The 15430-nt window shown below is 40.3% G+C and overlaps 1 protein-coding gene across 11 annotated transcripts in view; it reads right to left on the bottom strand.

The window, feature by feature from the left end:
- The window catches only part of LOC111586545 (NACHT, LRR and PYD domains-containing protein 14), a 38017-nt gene that overhangs the window by 17479 nt on the left and 5108 nt on the right, over nt 1-15430 (bottom strand). For 8 of the 11 annotated variants that reach the window (XM_055006978.1, XM_055007015.1, XM_055007021.1 and 5 more), the window contains exons 4-11: nt 14936-15055; nt 13952-14187; nt 11997-13827; nt 7700-7876; nt 6772-6945; nt 5112-5285; nt 2526-2699; nt 1154-1327 (exon numbers count right to left, since the gene is read on the bottom strand). In XM_055006978.1, coding sequence (XP_054862953.1) covers nt 1154-1327; nt 2526-2699; nt 5112-5285; nt 6772-6945; nt 7700-7876; nt 11997-13827; nt 13952-14187; nt 14936-15055 — 3060 coding nt within the window. The remainder of the gene's footprint in view (nt 1-1153; nt 1328-2525; nt 2700-5111; nt 5286-6771; nt 6946-7699; nt 7877-11996; nt 13828-13951; nt 14188-14935; nt 15056-15430) is intronic. The other 3 variants (XM_055007028.1, XM_055007031.1, XM_055006989.1) reach the window with 2 other exon arrangements.

Genomic DNA, 15430 nt, shown 5'->3' with positions numbered 1-15430 from the left:
AATTATTCACTGGAGGATTTTTCTGCTTTTTTTGACCTTTGTTTGTTTGTTTCATTCATTCATTCACCAAAAACAAATACAACATACATACATATACAAAAAAAGAAAAATATTTGAATGAAAGGGTGGCAGAAGGAAGTAAAATACTTATAAGGTCTGCCCCCTATCAACATAAAATCATTGACAAGTCATTGTCAAATTACGCTGTTGAACACAGCCATCTTTCAATAAATTCAGCAAAACCATAAAGCAAGTTTGCTGCTACACAGCAGTGTCATATTTTTTCAGTAATGAAGCTTTTAGACTTATCTTAAAAATAAAAATGGACTTGGAAGTTTAAATTTTCTCATCTAGATTGTTCCACAGACTGACTCCTTGAACTGAGATACATCTTTCCTTTGGTTTTGTTCTAAACTCTGGTGTTGAAAAAAACTTCAGTTCCTCTTAATTTGTATCTACTTTCTCTCTTTTTGAATCTGTTTAGTAAGTTGTCTGGTAATACTTTTGGTGAGCTTTATACATAGTTTTGAGGAGGTTATATTCTACCAATTCATTAAATTTTAATGTTTCTAATTGTATAAATATTGGATTTGTATGGGCCCTGTACCCACTTCCATTTACAACTCGAATGGTGCGTTTCTGCAAAAGGAAAATTGGTTCAATGTAGGTTTTACAAGCACTTCCCCACACTTCAATACAATAGGTCAGATATGGAACAATCTGTGAGTTATACAACAGAAACAAAGCACTCTTATTCAGAGATTCTTTGACTTTATGTAACACAGCTATGGTTTGGGATACCTTTGTTTTTACATGCTCTATGTGGGATTTCCATGTCAACTGTTCATCAATCATTACACCTAAAAACTTAATCTCGTGTGTCCTTTCAATCTCTGATCCTTGTATAAACAATGTTACATCGATGTCTTTCCTTTTACAACTAAAAATCATATATTTAGTCTTACTTTCAAATGTGCAGCTCAACATTTCTCTGCCACAGTCAAAGGACTAAAGCAGAGAAGAAGAAAACAGACGTTACCATGAAGATCCTCAGTGTGGATCAGTAGAATATCAGCCTGATGGCTGCAGTTTAGTGTCACCACAACTTTACATCTGATTCATCTCAGCACACAAAGAAAACATGATGTCTGACCTCAGAGTCTTCAGGCTGCAGTCTGGACTCTCCAGAAAACCACTCAGATGTTTCACTCCTGAATCCTGCAGCTTGTTCTTGCTCAGGTCCAGATGTTCCAGATGGGAGGGGTTGGACTTCAGAGCTGAGACCAAAGAATCACAGCTGATCTCTGACAACCTGCAAAACTCCAATCTGAATAAAGAATAAAAGATGTGAGGTGAGGAGACAAAGTTCCTGATTGAAATCATTCAGAGTTTCATCATGAGTTCAGAACTGCATAAATCTGTATTTCTATGCATCAAGTAAACGTTAAATCTCCTTCAAATGTTCTTTTCATACGTGCAGCTTAATCAACGAGATCTGTTCATTTATTCTACCAGAGGAGAAGCTGCTGCATCACAGAGGACAAATACATTTGATTCCAGGACATAAAGGTGAAAACCATATAAAGGTTGAGCAGCAGATAAAGACACTGTCTTTACTTCAGTCATCTCTCAGCTCCAAATGCTGGAAAGGATGAAGGAGAGAGTGTGTGCTTGTGTCTCCCCTTTAAGAGATGAAGACGACTGTTTACTGTGCTATGCCTTTGTTGTTCATACGGGCTTGCCATAGTTGGTTTGTCTTTCTACCAAAGGTCAGAAGTCGACGGTTGTCTTCTGTTCATGGTTCACTTTTCTTGTGTTGACCCCTACAGAGCATATGTCTGTAAGTGACAGTTATATTTTAGTTGTAACTTAACTGTGATGGTCGTTTGTACAGTTCGTAGTTTGTGTAATGAAGTCAAAAACGGGAGCGCTGCTAATACACTCGCCGGTCTATGGCGTTTTCGATATTAAGTTAGCATGAAGCTAATCAGCGGTTTCTTACTTATCTGTTACTTCCTGATTTCAGGACATATTTGGGTTTATTTGTATTGTACGTAGTAATAACTGATTTAATGTTTGTTGGTATGAAACAAACAGTCTGTAATCTTTTATTTTGTCATTTTTGTATTGCAGTTTCACAGTGCTCCTGCAAGTAAACAACCTGAACGTACCTGCTGACTGAGGGGTGTTTATTTAAAGGACCTGTTTAACTATCTGTCAAGCTAGAGAGCTCTACATCCTAGTGAGGACAGAAAAGTGCCACTCGTGAGGTTCCACTTAAAGTGTTGCAGTGATGTGACACACAACAGGTGCTGACAGGTGAGGAGATTATTCTACTCACTGACTTCTATCAGCTCAGCACAGAGAACTTTAAGGACACTTTAGCTTTGACTCTGGACTGAGTCTAGACTTTATGACTCCCTGCTACATTTAAAAACAAAAACTGTTTGGATGATTCACACCAGTCATTCAAACTGATGGGAAAAATGCAACATTCACCCAAAGATGAGAACATGATGTCTGACCTCAGAGTCTTCAGGCTGCAGTCTGGACTCTCCAGAAAAGCACTCAGATGTTTCACTCCTGAATCCTGCAGGTTGTTGTAGCTCAGGTCCAGATGTTCCAGATGGGAGGGGTTGGACTTCAGAGCTGAGACCAGAGAATCACAGCTGATCTCTGACAAACTGCATTTCTCCAATCTGAATAAAGAATAAAAGATGTGAGGTGAGGAGACAAAGTTCCTGATTGAAATCATTCAGAGTTTCATCATGAGTTCAGAGCTGAACAAGCTTCACAATGTCCAACTTTACAAAATGGAAACTCCAAACAGCTGAAGCCAACAGGATGCAGCTTCAAACAGTCCAACACAACCAGTGAAGAAGAGCTCTCATTAATATTAATCACAACATGCTGCTGCTGCTTCAATAAAGACGGAGTGACTTCAGCTCTGAAACTCTGCAGCTCCACCACTGGCTCCATCCACACAAACTCATGCTGAGCAACAAACACCAGGAAAAACACTCTGACATTTATTTCACTTTCTGCTCACAGTCACACAAACACACAAGAAGGAAGCGTGGACAAAATGAGGCTCCAGACTCTGAAATATCTTCATGTTCTGGAACCATGGAGACGTTTCAATCAGGACTCTACATTCACATGATTTCATTATTGATCCATCTGTCACTGATAGTGGAAAGTATCCATCACAGTTTTCAGAGGACCAGGTGACGTCTTCAAACTGTTTTCTCAAACACAAACATCTTCACTTTCAAAATCACACAAACCAGAGAAAAGAAGAAAATCAGCAGAAACTCAAGCAGAAAATCTTCCCATTGCTCCTGATAAATGACTTCAACTGTTCATCAACTGTCAACTTTTGCTGCTGGATTTTCTGCTCATTCAACAACTCATGGATCAGCTTCACATTTCATCAGCAGCTAAATCAAATGGCTGCATCTTGGATTTCAACATTTCACTCAAACATCACATGATTTCATCCAAGAGTTGAACCAGCAGATGCTGAATATTAGTTTCTGTCTCTCAGGATGAAAAACAGCTTCAATTACAGCTCAAACTATCAGTCCACAGTTTGATGAGTCCATGAACAAAACATCAGAAACATTTCCATCATGGTTTCAGTCATTTATCCAGTAAAACACCAAACTGGTTCCAGTCTGTCCACTGTCAACTCTTTCTGCTTTCTGTCACACTCAACTCAATATTTGGGCTTTTGGACTGTTGCTGGAACAAAACCAGACATTTGAAGACATCACCTTCAACTCTGACAAAGTGAGGTCAATATTTTTCACTGTTTTACCTTTTAGACTTTATTTCAATCACTGACAGGAAAATAAAGTAGAAAATAATCCTGAGTTGCTGCCTGGTTTCAATGTGAATTATAGAAAAACATGAGATCAGATCTGAGCTGAAGATCACGTGTGTCAGAGTTTCACACTCAATTATTCACTGGAGGATTTTTCTGCTTTTTTTGACCTTTGTTTGTTTGTTTCATTCATTCACCAAAAACAAATACAACATACATACATATACAAAAAAAGAAAAATATTTGAATGAAAGGGTGGCAGAAGGAAGTAAAATACTTATAAGGTCTGCCCCCTATCAACATAAAATCATTGACAAGTCATTGTCAAATTACGCTGTTGAACACAGCCATCTTTCATCAATAAATTCAGCAAAACCATAAAGCAAGTTTGCTGCTACACAGCAGTGTCATATTTTTTCAGTAATGAAGCTTTTAGACTTATCTTAAAAATAAAAATGGACTTGGAAGTTTAAATTTTCTCATCTAGATTGTTCCACAGACTGACTCCTTGAACTGAGATACATCTTTCCTTTGGTTTTGTTCTAAACTCTGGTGTTGAAAAAACTTCAGTTCCTCTTAATTTGTATCTACTTTCTCTCTTTTTGAATCTGTTTAGTAAGTTGTCTGGTAATACTTTTGGTGAGCTTTATACATAGTTTTGAGGAGGTTATATTCTACCAATTCATTAAATTTTAATGTTTCTAATTGTATAAATATTGGATTTGTATGGGCCCTGTACCCACTTCCATTTACAACTCGAATGGTGCGTTTCTGCAAAAGGAAAATTGGTTCAATGTAGGTTTTACAAGCACTTCCCCACACTTCAATACAATAGGTCAGATATGGAACAATCTGTGAGTTATACAACAGAAACAAAGCACTCTTATTCAGAGATTCTTTGACTTTATGTAACACAGCTATGGTTTGGGATACCTTTGTTTTTACATGCTCTATGTGGGATTTCCATGTCAACTGTTCATCAATCATTACACCTAAAAACTTAATCTCGTGTGTCCTTTCAATCTCTGATCCTTGTATAAACAATGTTACATCGATGTCTTTCCTTTTACAACTAAAAATCATATATTTAGTCTTACTTTCAAATGTGCAGCTCAACATTTCTCTGCCACAGTCAAAGGACTAAAGCAGAGAAGAAGAAAACAGATGTTACCATGAAGATCCTCAGTGTGGATCAGTAGAATATCAACCTGATGGCTGCAGTTTAGTGTCACCACAACTTTACATCTGATTCATCTCAGCACACAAAGAAAACATGATGTCTGACCTCAGAGTCTTCAGGCTGCAGTCTGGACTCTCCAGAAAACCACACAGATGTTTCACTCCTGAATCCTGCAGATTGTTCTTGCTCAGGTCCAGATGTTCCAGATGGGAGGGGTTGGACTTCAGAGCTGAGACCAGAGAATCACAGCTGATCTCTGACAACCTGCAAAACTCCAATCTGTATAAAGAATAAAAGATGTGAGGTGAGGAGACAAAGTTCCTGATTGAAATCATTCAGAGTTTCATCATGAGTTCAGAGCTGAACAAGCTTCACAATGTCCAACTTTACAAAATGGAAACTCCAAACAGCTGAAGCCAACAGGATGCAGCTTCAAACAGTCCAACACAACCAGTGAAGAAGAGCTCTCATTAATATTAATCACAACATGCTGCTGCTGCTGCTGCTTCAATAAAGACGGAGTGACTTCAGCTCTGAAACTCTGCAGCTCCACCACTGGCTCCATCCACACAAACTCATGCTGAGCAACAAACACCAGGAAAAACACTCTGACATTTATTTCACTTTCTGCTCACAGTCACACAAACACACAAGAAGGAAACGTGGACAAAATGAGGCTCCAGACTCTGAAATATCTTCATGTTCTGGAACCATGGAGACGTTTCAATCAGGTCTGTACATTCACATGATTTCATTATTGATCCATCTGTCACTGATAGTGGAAAGTATCCATCACAGTTTTCAGAGGACCAGGTAACGTCTTCAAACTGTTTTCTCAAACATCTTCACTTTCAAATCACACAAACCAGAGAAAAGAAGAAAATCAGCAGAAACTCAAGCAGAAAATCTTCCCATTGCTCCTGATAAATGACTTCAACTGTTCATCAACTGTCAACTTTTGCTGCTGGATTTTCTGCTCATTCAACAACTCATGGATCAGCTTCACATTTCATCAGCAGCTAAATCAAATGGCTGCATCTTGGATTTCAACATTTCACTCAAACATCACATGATTTCATCCAAGAGTTGAACCAGCAGATGCTGAATATTAGTTTCTGTCTCTCAGGATGAAAAACAGCTTCAATTACAGCTCAAACTATCAGTCCACAGTTTGATGAGTCCATGAACAAAACATCAGAAACATTTCCATCATGGTTTCAGTCATTTATCCAGTAAAACACCAAACTGGTTCCAGTCTGTCCACTGTCAACTCTTTCTGCTTTCTGTCACACTCAACTCAATATTTGTGCTTTTGGACTGTTGCTGGAACAAAACCAGATATTTGAAGACATCACCTTCAACTCTGACAAAGTGGGATCAACATTTTTCACTCTTTTTACCTTTTAGACTTTATTTCAATCACTGAAAGGAAAATAAAGTAGAAAATAATCCTGAGTTGCTGCCTGGTTTCAATGTGAATTATAGAAAAACATGAGATCAGATCTGAGCTGAAGATCACGTGTGTCAGAGTTTCACAGTCAATTATTCACTGGAGGATTTTTCTGCTTTTATTGAGCTTTCAAATGTGCAGCTCAACATTTCTCTGCTACAGTCAAAGGACTAAAGCAGAGAAGAAGAAAACAGACGTTACCATGAAGATCCTCAGTGTGGATCAGTAGAATATCAGCCTGATTGTTGCAGTTTAGTGTCACCACAACTTTACATCTGATTCATCTCAGCACACAAAGAAAACATGATGTCTGACCTCAGAGTCTTCAGGATGCAGTCTGGACTCTCCAGAAAACCACTCAGATGTTTTATTCCTGAATCCTGCAGCTTGTTCCTGCTCAGGTCCAGATGTTCCAGATGGGAGGGGTTGGACTTCAGAGCTGAGACCAGAGAATCACAGCTGATCTCTGACAAACTGCATTCCTCCAATCTGAAAAAAGAATAATCATCATCATGTCAGCCTTCTACACACATCATCCACATGTCAGCTCAACATTCATCCACATATTCATGTCCACACATCAATAACATCTGCTGACCTCAGTCCACTCTCTCATTACAGGATCAACATCAAATCTCCTCATTCTTTCATTTATTCCATCACCTTCTTCTTCTGTGGAAATCAGCTTCATAGCTTTGTCTCATTCAAATCTTCCAGTGTGTCTTCCAACAACAGTCACATGTCATCTGTACATTCCAGAGGGATTCTGATTCCTGCTGTCCACACTGACTGTCCACTGCTCTCTTCCTAACACAACTCCACTGGAAGGAATCACTTCATCAGCTCAGCTCACACTAACATCAAGCTTCAGCTTCTGACTGACACTAATCGACCTCCAGACTGTTGACAACTGAACTCCTCTTTGACTTCCTGAGGCTCCACTGCAGCTCAGCACAAACACTGTGGAAACACAAACATACTGACTGGATCTGTGGAAGTCAGACTGCTGAAGCCTCACATCACTTTCACATCAGCTTCACATTCAGACACACAGCAGGACTGTGGATTCTGTCCTCCATCTTGGAACTCTGCAATCAGCTGATCAGGGGATTCATTCACACTTCAACAATCTCAAACATCTTCACGTTTTCAGGAAAATCCTAAAAATGTATCAATGAAAACTTCAAACTTCAGTGAAGGATTTAAATTGAAAATATTGATGAATGATCAACAGTGAACTGACCTGAGAGTCTCCAGTTTACAGTTTGGATTCTGCAGTCCATCACAAAGATGCTTCACTCCTGAAATTGGCAGGTTCTCGTTTCTACTCAGGTCCAGTTCTGTCAGATGGGAGGGGTTGGACTTCAGAGCTGAGGCCACGACTTCATAGTGACTCTCTGAGAGTCCACAGTCAGAAAGTCTGTAATGAGACATAAATGACAAAACGTGTTATAATGAAAGAGGACACTTTATATTTCCTCCATGCATTTGATAGTGGAACATTTGGACTGGTCCTGTTGGACAATTTAGTTCTTCACATCAGTGGTTCTGCTGATCTTCTCTGTCTGCCAAACTGAATTCTCATCAGCCTCTCTCACACCTGCACACATTGAATGTTTCTTTGGTTTCATCTGCAGATGGAGGACAGAAGACGAGTTCCATTCAGGCTTCCATACTGTCCATGGTCTGTCAGAGTGATCTGATCCCACGTCTGACTTCACAAAGTTCTCAGGAGAACATCTGGATCAGAAGAACATTTTCTGTCCTGTTTTTACTGCGACTCAGGATATTGTGACTGAGTTGTGCTCAGTGAACATTTCCAGTTGAAAGATGATGTTTCTGCTGTGAACCTGCTGCTGTCAGATTCACCTCCATCACTCAACATTTACAGTCTGCTGTCAAACGCTACACAAATGAAACTAATCACTGGACAACATCACACCTGAACATCATTAATATAAACATCAGGATATATGCACTGGAAAAACAAGACTTTTACCAATATTTACAAATACATCATTATATAGAAGCAAAAGTAGATACAGTGTCAGAGAGTAACATAGACTTACTGAAATTGTTTAGAAATTCATATGATGGGAAAACGAATAAGAAGCCAATTTCAATTTTGTATAAATGTCTGAGGAATCCTAAGTGTCATTCCACTGAACATGTAAAGACAATGTGGGAAAAAGAAGGAGGGATGACTATATCAGAGGAGGAATGGACTGCAATATGGAAACTCCAGTGGAAATGCACAAAATCACAGAGATGGAAGGAATATGGATGGAAAACCTTGATAAGATAGTTCATCACTCCATGTCAAAAAACACACTATGATAGAACTCCTCTTATCTGTTGGATAAAGTGTGGAGACCAACGTGCAAACCATTTTCACATCCTATGGGACTGCCCACTTATTAGACAGTATTGGAAAGATGTTCATGGAGTACTGCAAGACATTTTTAAATGTGTAATTCCATTTGGAATAAAAACTGTTTATTTTAGATGTTTACCAGAGGACTGGAGAAAAAAGGATAAATATCTAATGAGTGTTTTGTTGGTTACAAGTAAGAAATCGATAACTAAGAAATGGCTATCGCAGGATATCCCCACCATGTCAGCATGGTGGGATATAACACTGGATATTTATAAAATCGAAGAGATGACAGCGTTTGTAAATCAAAAACAAGATTGGTTTGTAGCATGCTGGGAAAGTGGGTTGCGTACATAAAAATTAAAAAGCCCAATTTAATTTTGAGTCTAAAAACTTAAAGACAATGTAATTGTCACTCCCTAATGTTCAAAAATATGTTCATGTTTCCATTTATTTTATTGTATTTTGTTTTACTTTCTGGATGGGAAATCGTCTTCAGAAAAACGAACGATGACAATACTGTGCACATGCTGGCACATGTGAATTGTACCCATCATTAAAAATTTGATAAAACTGGAAAAAAAAAAATATATATATATATATATATATATATATATATATATATATATATATAAAAATATATAAATAAATAAACATCAGGAAATATTTTGATGTGACGGCCAACGACTGAGTCAACTTTTCTCTTCAACGTTCTTTTGTGAGACTCTGAAAAACTTCTTCAGCACAAACACAAAGAGCAAGCAAGTAAAGTTGATTTATTTCCACCATAATGTCTCACAAACTTGTTATCGGGGTTTGTAGGATTAAAAACACAACTCTGAGCTTTGTGTCAATCACATCTCTACAAACAGTCTGACTTCTACATTCTGCTCTGATATATTCACACCTCTGAACATTTCCTGATACGACTCTTCTCTGCAGCATCAAGACAGAAAACACCAGAGTTTCTCTCTGAGGAACTGAATATCAGGAAAGATGTCAAATCTGGACTCTGGAACACGACTTCCCTCTATGAACTCAATGCCTGAGTTCAGATCAGGATTCAGGACTCTAGATGGCTGCATGCATGGGTGCAGCAGCTCTATTCTCTCCAGTCCGGTGCTTATTCTTTTTTCATTATTTGGTTGTTGTTTATAGACTTTTCTAAGGCAACTTTCACCTATAGCCATGGGGGCTTTAATTGACCTTGTCTTCAGGTACAATTTATCCATGAATAGTGAATATCAGCACTCGCACGATATTCCAGAGGACACAGTGAGACCACCGTAGGATCTCCGTGGTTGGTCAGTCTGCTCAGCAAGTGATGAAGATGTTGGAGGGAGAGGAAGCAGAAGCGAGGATGCCGGTCGGGTCTTGATGTTAGGCTACGGAAACAACCACACAGGCCATCGCTACCGAGCATCTTCCTGACCAACGCCAGATCCATCACCCACAAAATGGATGAACTGGAGCTACAGATCGTCACCAACAGCTTTATCTGGAAATCCAATGTTATCTTCATTATGGAGATGTGGCTTCTCCCGAGTATCCCTGACGCTGCAGCTCAGCTAGCTGACAGCACGCTACACCAGCAAGACAGAAGCAAAGGGCTCTGTGTTAACATCCACAATGACTGCTGTCCTAACAGCAGGATCATTGACACACACTGTTCTCTTGATTTAGAGGTTCTGCCAGTCTCATGCAGACCTTTTTTATCTACTGAAGAAGCTAACGGTTGTCATTGTGACAGCTGTTTACATCCCATTTGATGCTAACGTTAGCACAGCACTTAGTCTTTTGCTCACTATTATAAACAAACAGCAGCTCGCCCACTTCAACGAAGTTTTCAGGACTTCTACCAAGCGTGTTAACAACTGTACTCCATCTCACCCTGGACACCACCTGTTCAACCTGTTGCCCTCTGGCCGGCGCTAGAGATCTCACAAAACCCGAAAAAACAGACTCAGAGGAGCTTCTTCACTAAAGCCATCAGAGCTCTGAAGACAATCACTCATTGAACAAAAACTATGCAAACAACTTAATTCATGCAATATTAATGAAATCTGTGCAATAACTAGTTACCCACTGTAAATATTTTCCATGACAACTCCACTAATCTCATATATTTTATTTATTATTATATTTATGTTGACATAGGTGGAGCAGCGCTCCCAATTCGTTGCACTGTCAGACAATGACAATAAAGGCTTAGATTTGATTGATTTGGTTTGAGATCAATAAAATGCTCCATGACTCAGTTCAACACTTTGCAGCGTCAGTCTTTGTATGATCAGTAGTTTACGGAGCCTCATGTCCACGTTAACAAGCTTTAGATAGAAACTGTTGGACAAGTGACTCAATCACTTCACTGATCTCAGGATTATTCTCCACATGAGAAACCAAATCACTGTTACTGCATCAATATCATCTCATCACTGTCAGATAAAGTTATGTTTAATCTTCACAATATTTATTTATGAATTCAGAACTTTTCAATAATTATTTCGGAGTCTTTTAAAGGCAAAAAAACTGAATATGACATGTAACACTGATAACAAAGAACAATATAGTTTAATCAGATAAAACCAAAAATAATGTGAAATAAAAACTAAGGATTCAGACAAATTATAATTCAGTTCACATCAGTGGCAGCACTAATTCCTTCAATCATTTCTATCAGACTTCAGAAATGTTTGTTAATGACACAAATCTGATGTTAAACTCTAAAGAGAAGTGAAATAATCTGGTAAAATCTGACGGTCTGATTAGAAAAGATTTCAGAACCTCCTCATGTGAAAATAACTTTACTGCGTCACTGAAAACTGTAAAATGCTTCCACATAAAGAACCTCTACAGTTCTTCATGAGTTTCAGCAGATCTGCATGTTTCCTCCATCAGCCAAAGGAAGAACCTCAGAAGAAAAAACTGTCTGATGGAACAATTATTAGAATTAAATAGAAAAACTGTCTTCATTCATTTATCAGCTTTAAACAAAAGAAAATGACAAATCTACATTTTCACAGCGTTTGAAGCAGCTGAAGAACATCTGAGACTAAACACAGCTGACATGTGGTGTTTGAAATAAACAAGTGGAACAGTGAGAACATCTGAAGAACTGAACTACTGATCTACACTGACTGATCAAGTTCATCACATCTGGACTCACCCAGCCTTTCTGCAGTTCCTCACAGCTGGAATCAGCCTCCATTTTCCCTCCAATGATGTTCTGTACTTGTTTAGGTCCAACTCATCCAGAACCTCCACTGACATCTGCAGCATGTAGCCCAGAGCTGAGCAGTGGATATCAGAGAGTTCCTTCTCTGATCTGTTCTCTGACTCCAGGAACTCTTGGATCTCCTGATGTACTGAGAGATCCTTCATCTCCATCAGACAGTGGAAGATGTTGATGCTTCTGTCTGGAGACATTCCATAACTGTTTTTTGTCTTCAGGTTGTTGACAACTTTGTGGATCATTTCTGGACGGTTCTCTGTCCGACCCAGCAGACCTCCTAAGAGTCTCTGGTTGGAGTCCACAGAGAGGCCATGAAGGAAGCGAACAAACAGGTCCAGGTGACCATTTCTACTTCTGAGGGATTTTTTCATGACCCTGTCCAGGAAAACATCCAGGGATGAGATGTCTGTGTGATCCTTATCACCATAAACATCACCAAGATAAAGATCATTCCGCTTTTCTCCCAGGAACTTCTCCAGCACCTCAGTGTTGCTGTTGGTGTAACAGTGGAACATGTAGACTGCAGCCAGAAACTCCTGAATGCTCAGATGAACAAAGCAGTAGACTGGTTTCTGGAACATCACACACTCTCTTCTGAAGATCTGTGTACAAACTCCTGAGAACACCGAGGCCTCTGTCACATCCAGACCATACTGCTCCAGGTCTTCTTGGTAGAACATGATGTTTCCTTTCTCCAGATGTTCAAAGGCCAGCCTCCCCAGCTTCAGAAGAACTTCCCTGTCAGCCTCCGTCAGCTCCTGTGGGCTCGTCTCATGTCCCTCATGGTACTTGTTCTTCTTCCTCTGGGTCTGAACCAGCAGGAAGTGTGAGAACATGTCAGTCATGGTCTTGGGCAGCTCTCCTCTCTGCTCTGTGGTCAACATGTGCTCCAGAACTGTAGCAGTGATCCAGCAGAACACTGGGAGTCGACACATGATGTGGAGGTTCCTGCATGTCTTCATGTGGGAGATGATTGTGCTGGAGCGCTCTTCATCACTGAACCTCCTCCTGAAGTACTCCTCCTTCTGGCCGTCGGTGAAGCCTCGTACTTCTGTTAACCTGTCCACATGTTTAGGAGGGATCTGATTGGCTGCCGCAGGGCGGGAAGTGATCCAGACCAGAGCCGAGGGAAGCAGATTCCCCTCCATGAGGTTTGTCAGCAGAATGTCCAGCGATGACTTCTGGCTGACGTCAGACACAACCTCCCTGTTGGTGAAATCCAGTGAAAGTCTGCTTTCATCCAGACCATCAAAGATGAACAAAAGTTTACAGACAGCCAGCTGCTCTGCCGTCACCTTCTGTAATGTTGGATGGAAAAGATGGAGCAGCGTGAGAAGACTGTGCTGCTCATCTCTGATCAAGTTCAGCTCCCTGAACGGAAGCACCACCACCACACTGACGTCTTGGTTTTCTCCGCCCTCTGCCCAGTCCAGAGTGAACTTCCGCACTGAGAAGGTTTTTCCGATGCCAGCCACGCCGTTGGTCAGGACCACTCTGATGGCTCTCTGCTGCTCAGGTAAGGCTTTGAAGATGTCCTGGCACCTGATGGGAGTGTCATGGAGGCTCTTCTTGGAAGCTGTCTCCAGCTGCCTCACCTCATGTTGGACATCAGCCTCTCCACTATGTCCCTCTGTGATGTAGAGCTCAGTGTAGATCCTGTTCAGGAGGGTTCCACCTCCTGCTTCATCACTTCCTTCAGTCACATGTTCACATCTCCTCCTCAGACTCATCTTATGTTCTTGCAGAACCTCCTGCAGACCAACACCTGATCACAGACCAGACAAACAATCAGACTCAACAAACACAAACATCTTTCATGTCTGGACAACACAACACAACAACAAGGTCAGGTTCCACACATCAGTCCACCAGCAGATGTTCAGTCTTACTTTGTCTACAGCTGCTCTGACTGACTGTCTGCAGTCCACCTCTGGTTCTGGATCTTTTTCCACACTGGGGACAGGAGGAGTGTCCTGATGGAGCAGACTGGTCCCAGTATGAGCTGATGCACGGTCTGCAGAACCAGTGTCCACAGCTGCTAGAGACTGGATCCTTCAGGACGTCCTGACACCGAGCACAGCAGGACGGCTGCTCCTCCACACAAACTCTCCTCCTCTTCATCACTCTGCCAACACATTTATTCATCACTCAGATCATTTGGAGAAAAACATCCACATCTGACACCACAGTGCAGAAGACAACAGGAAAAGTGAGGCTACTGTTCTGAGTTTAGCTGCTCATAAAAAAGCTGCTTCCTTTAATTATTAATTCCAGTGAATTCTTTTCCCATCAGCTGTCTGATTAAACTCTGACTGATCTGCCTGCAGTTTGCTGTTAATACAAACTCAACACTTTGTGCAGCAGCTTCACAGTAACAGCTTCCATCACAGACAGCTGCTTCTGTTCTTCACTGGTTTACACTCGCTTTGATCAGCTCAGCTCGGCCCAGTTCACTTTGAACTCAGAGTAGAAATAATGTAAAAACTGTGACAGAGCAGCAGCCTCAGACACACAGTGTTCAGCTTTCATTTCAAACATCTGGATCATTAGAACCAGGAACCAATGAAGACCAACCACAACATCAACTGCACATCTGGAGAACATTCTTTCACACACTGAAAATCTTTACAGTGGCTTCAACACTGGCCTGAAGATGTTTGAATATTGGCTGTAAATTGTGAAATCCAGGTTTTCAGGTGTTTTACCACAGAAACACCTTCAGAACTTCTGCTTCTAAAACCCAGACCAGGATCCATCTCAGTCTGAAAGTTCTGCATTATGACCACTGTGTGACTGTTTCAGCAGAACATCTTCCTTCATCCTAAAACCTTCATCTTCCATCAGGTCACTTTACAGCAGAAACACTTTCTTACTTTGTGTCTGAGGGTTCAGGTTCTTTACTGAAGTCTGGAGGTTCTCCTTTGGACCAGTCACTCTTCATGGACAGACAGCTGAAGGCTGCAGACTCTTTTCTCCGTCTGTGGTTCTGAACTCTGCAAACACAAATATGTTTCTGATCACATTAATCACTGATAGATTTTCTGATATCAGAGTCAATTTGAACCCTCAACTGTGAAATGAAAGAAATTCACTAAAAAGTCGGGCTGGGCACGTGAACGCATTATTAACACATTAAAGCATTACTTAATTAACGTAGACAACTATTTTAACATGCATTAATGCAATTTTTTAAAAATTGTTATTATTGTCAAAGTCCGTTGTTCATGTAGCAATATTTTTAAAAGTGCAGAATACACTACTTTCAAATTCATTATTTAATTTTATGCACAACAATGCAATTAATCGCAGAGTATCAAGCGATTAATCACGATTACACATTTTAGTCGTTGCCCAGTACTACTAAAAAC

Source organism: Amphiprion ocellaris, chromosome 3 (genome assembly GCF_022539595.1).
Source record: "Amphiprion ocellaris isolate individual 3 ecotype Okinawa chromosome 3, ASM2253959v1, whole genome shotgun sequence".
Taxonomy (NCBI): Eukaryota; Metazoa; Chordata; class Actinopteri; family Pomacentridae; genus Amphiprion; species Amphiprion ocellaris.
Note: the sequence above shows the minus strand (reverse complement) of the source record. Positions and strands in the feature narration are given on the sequence as shown.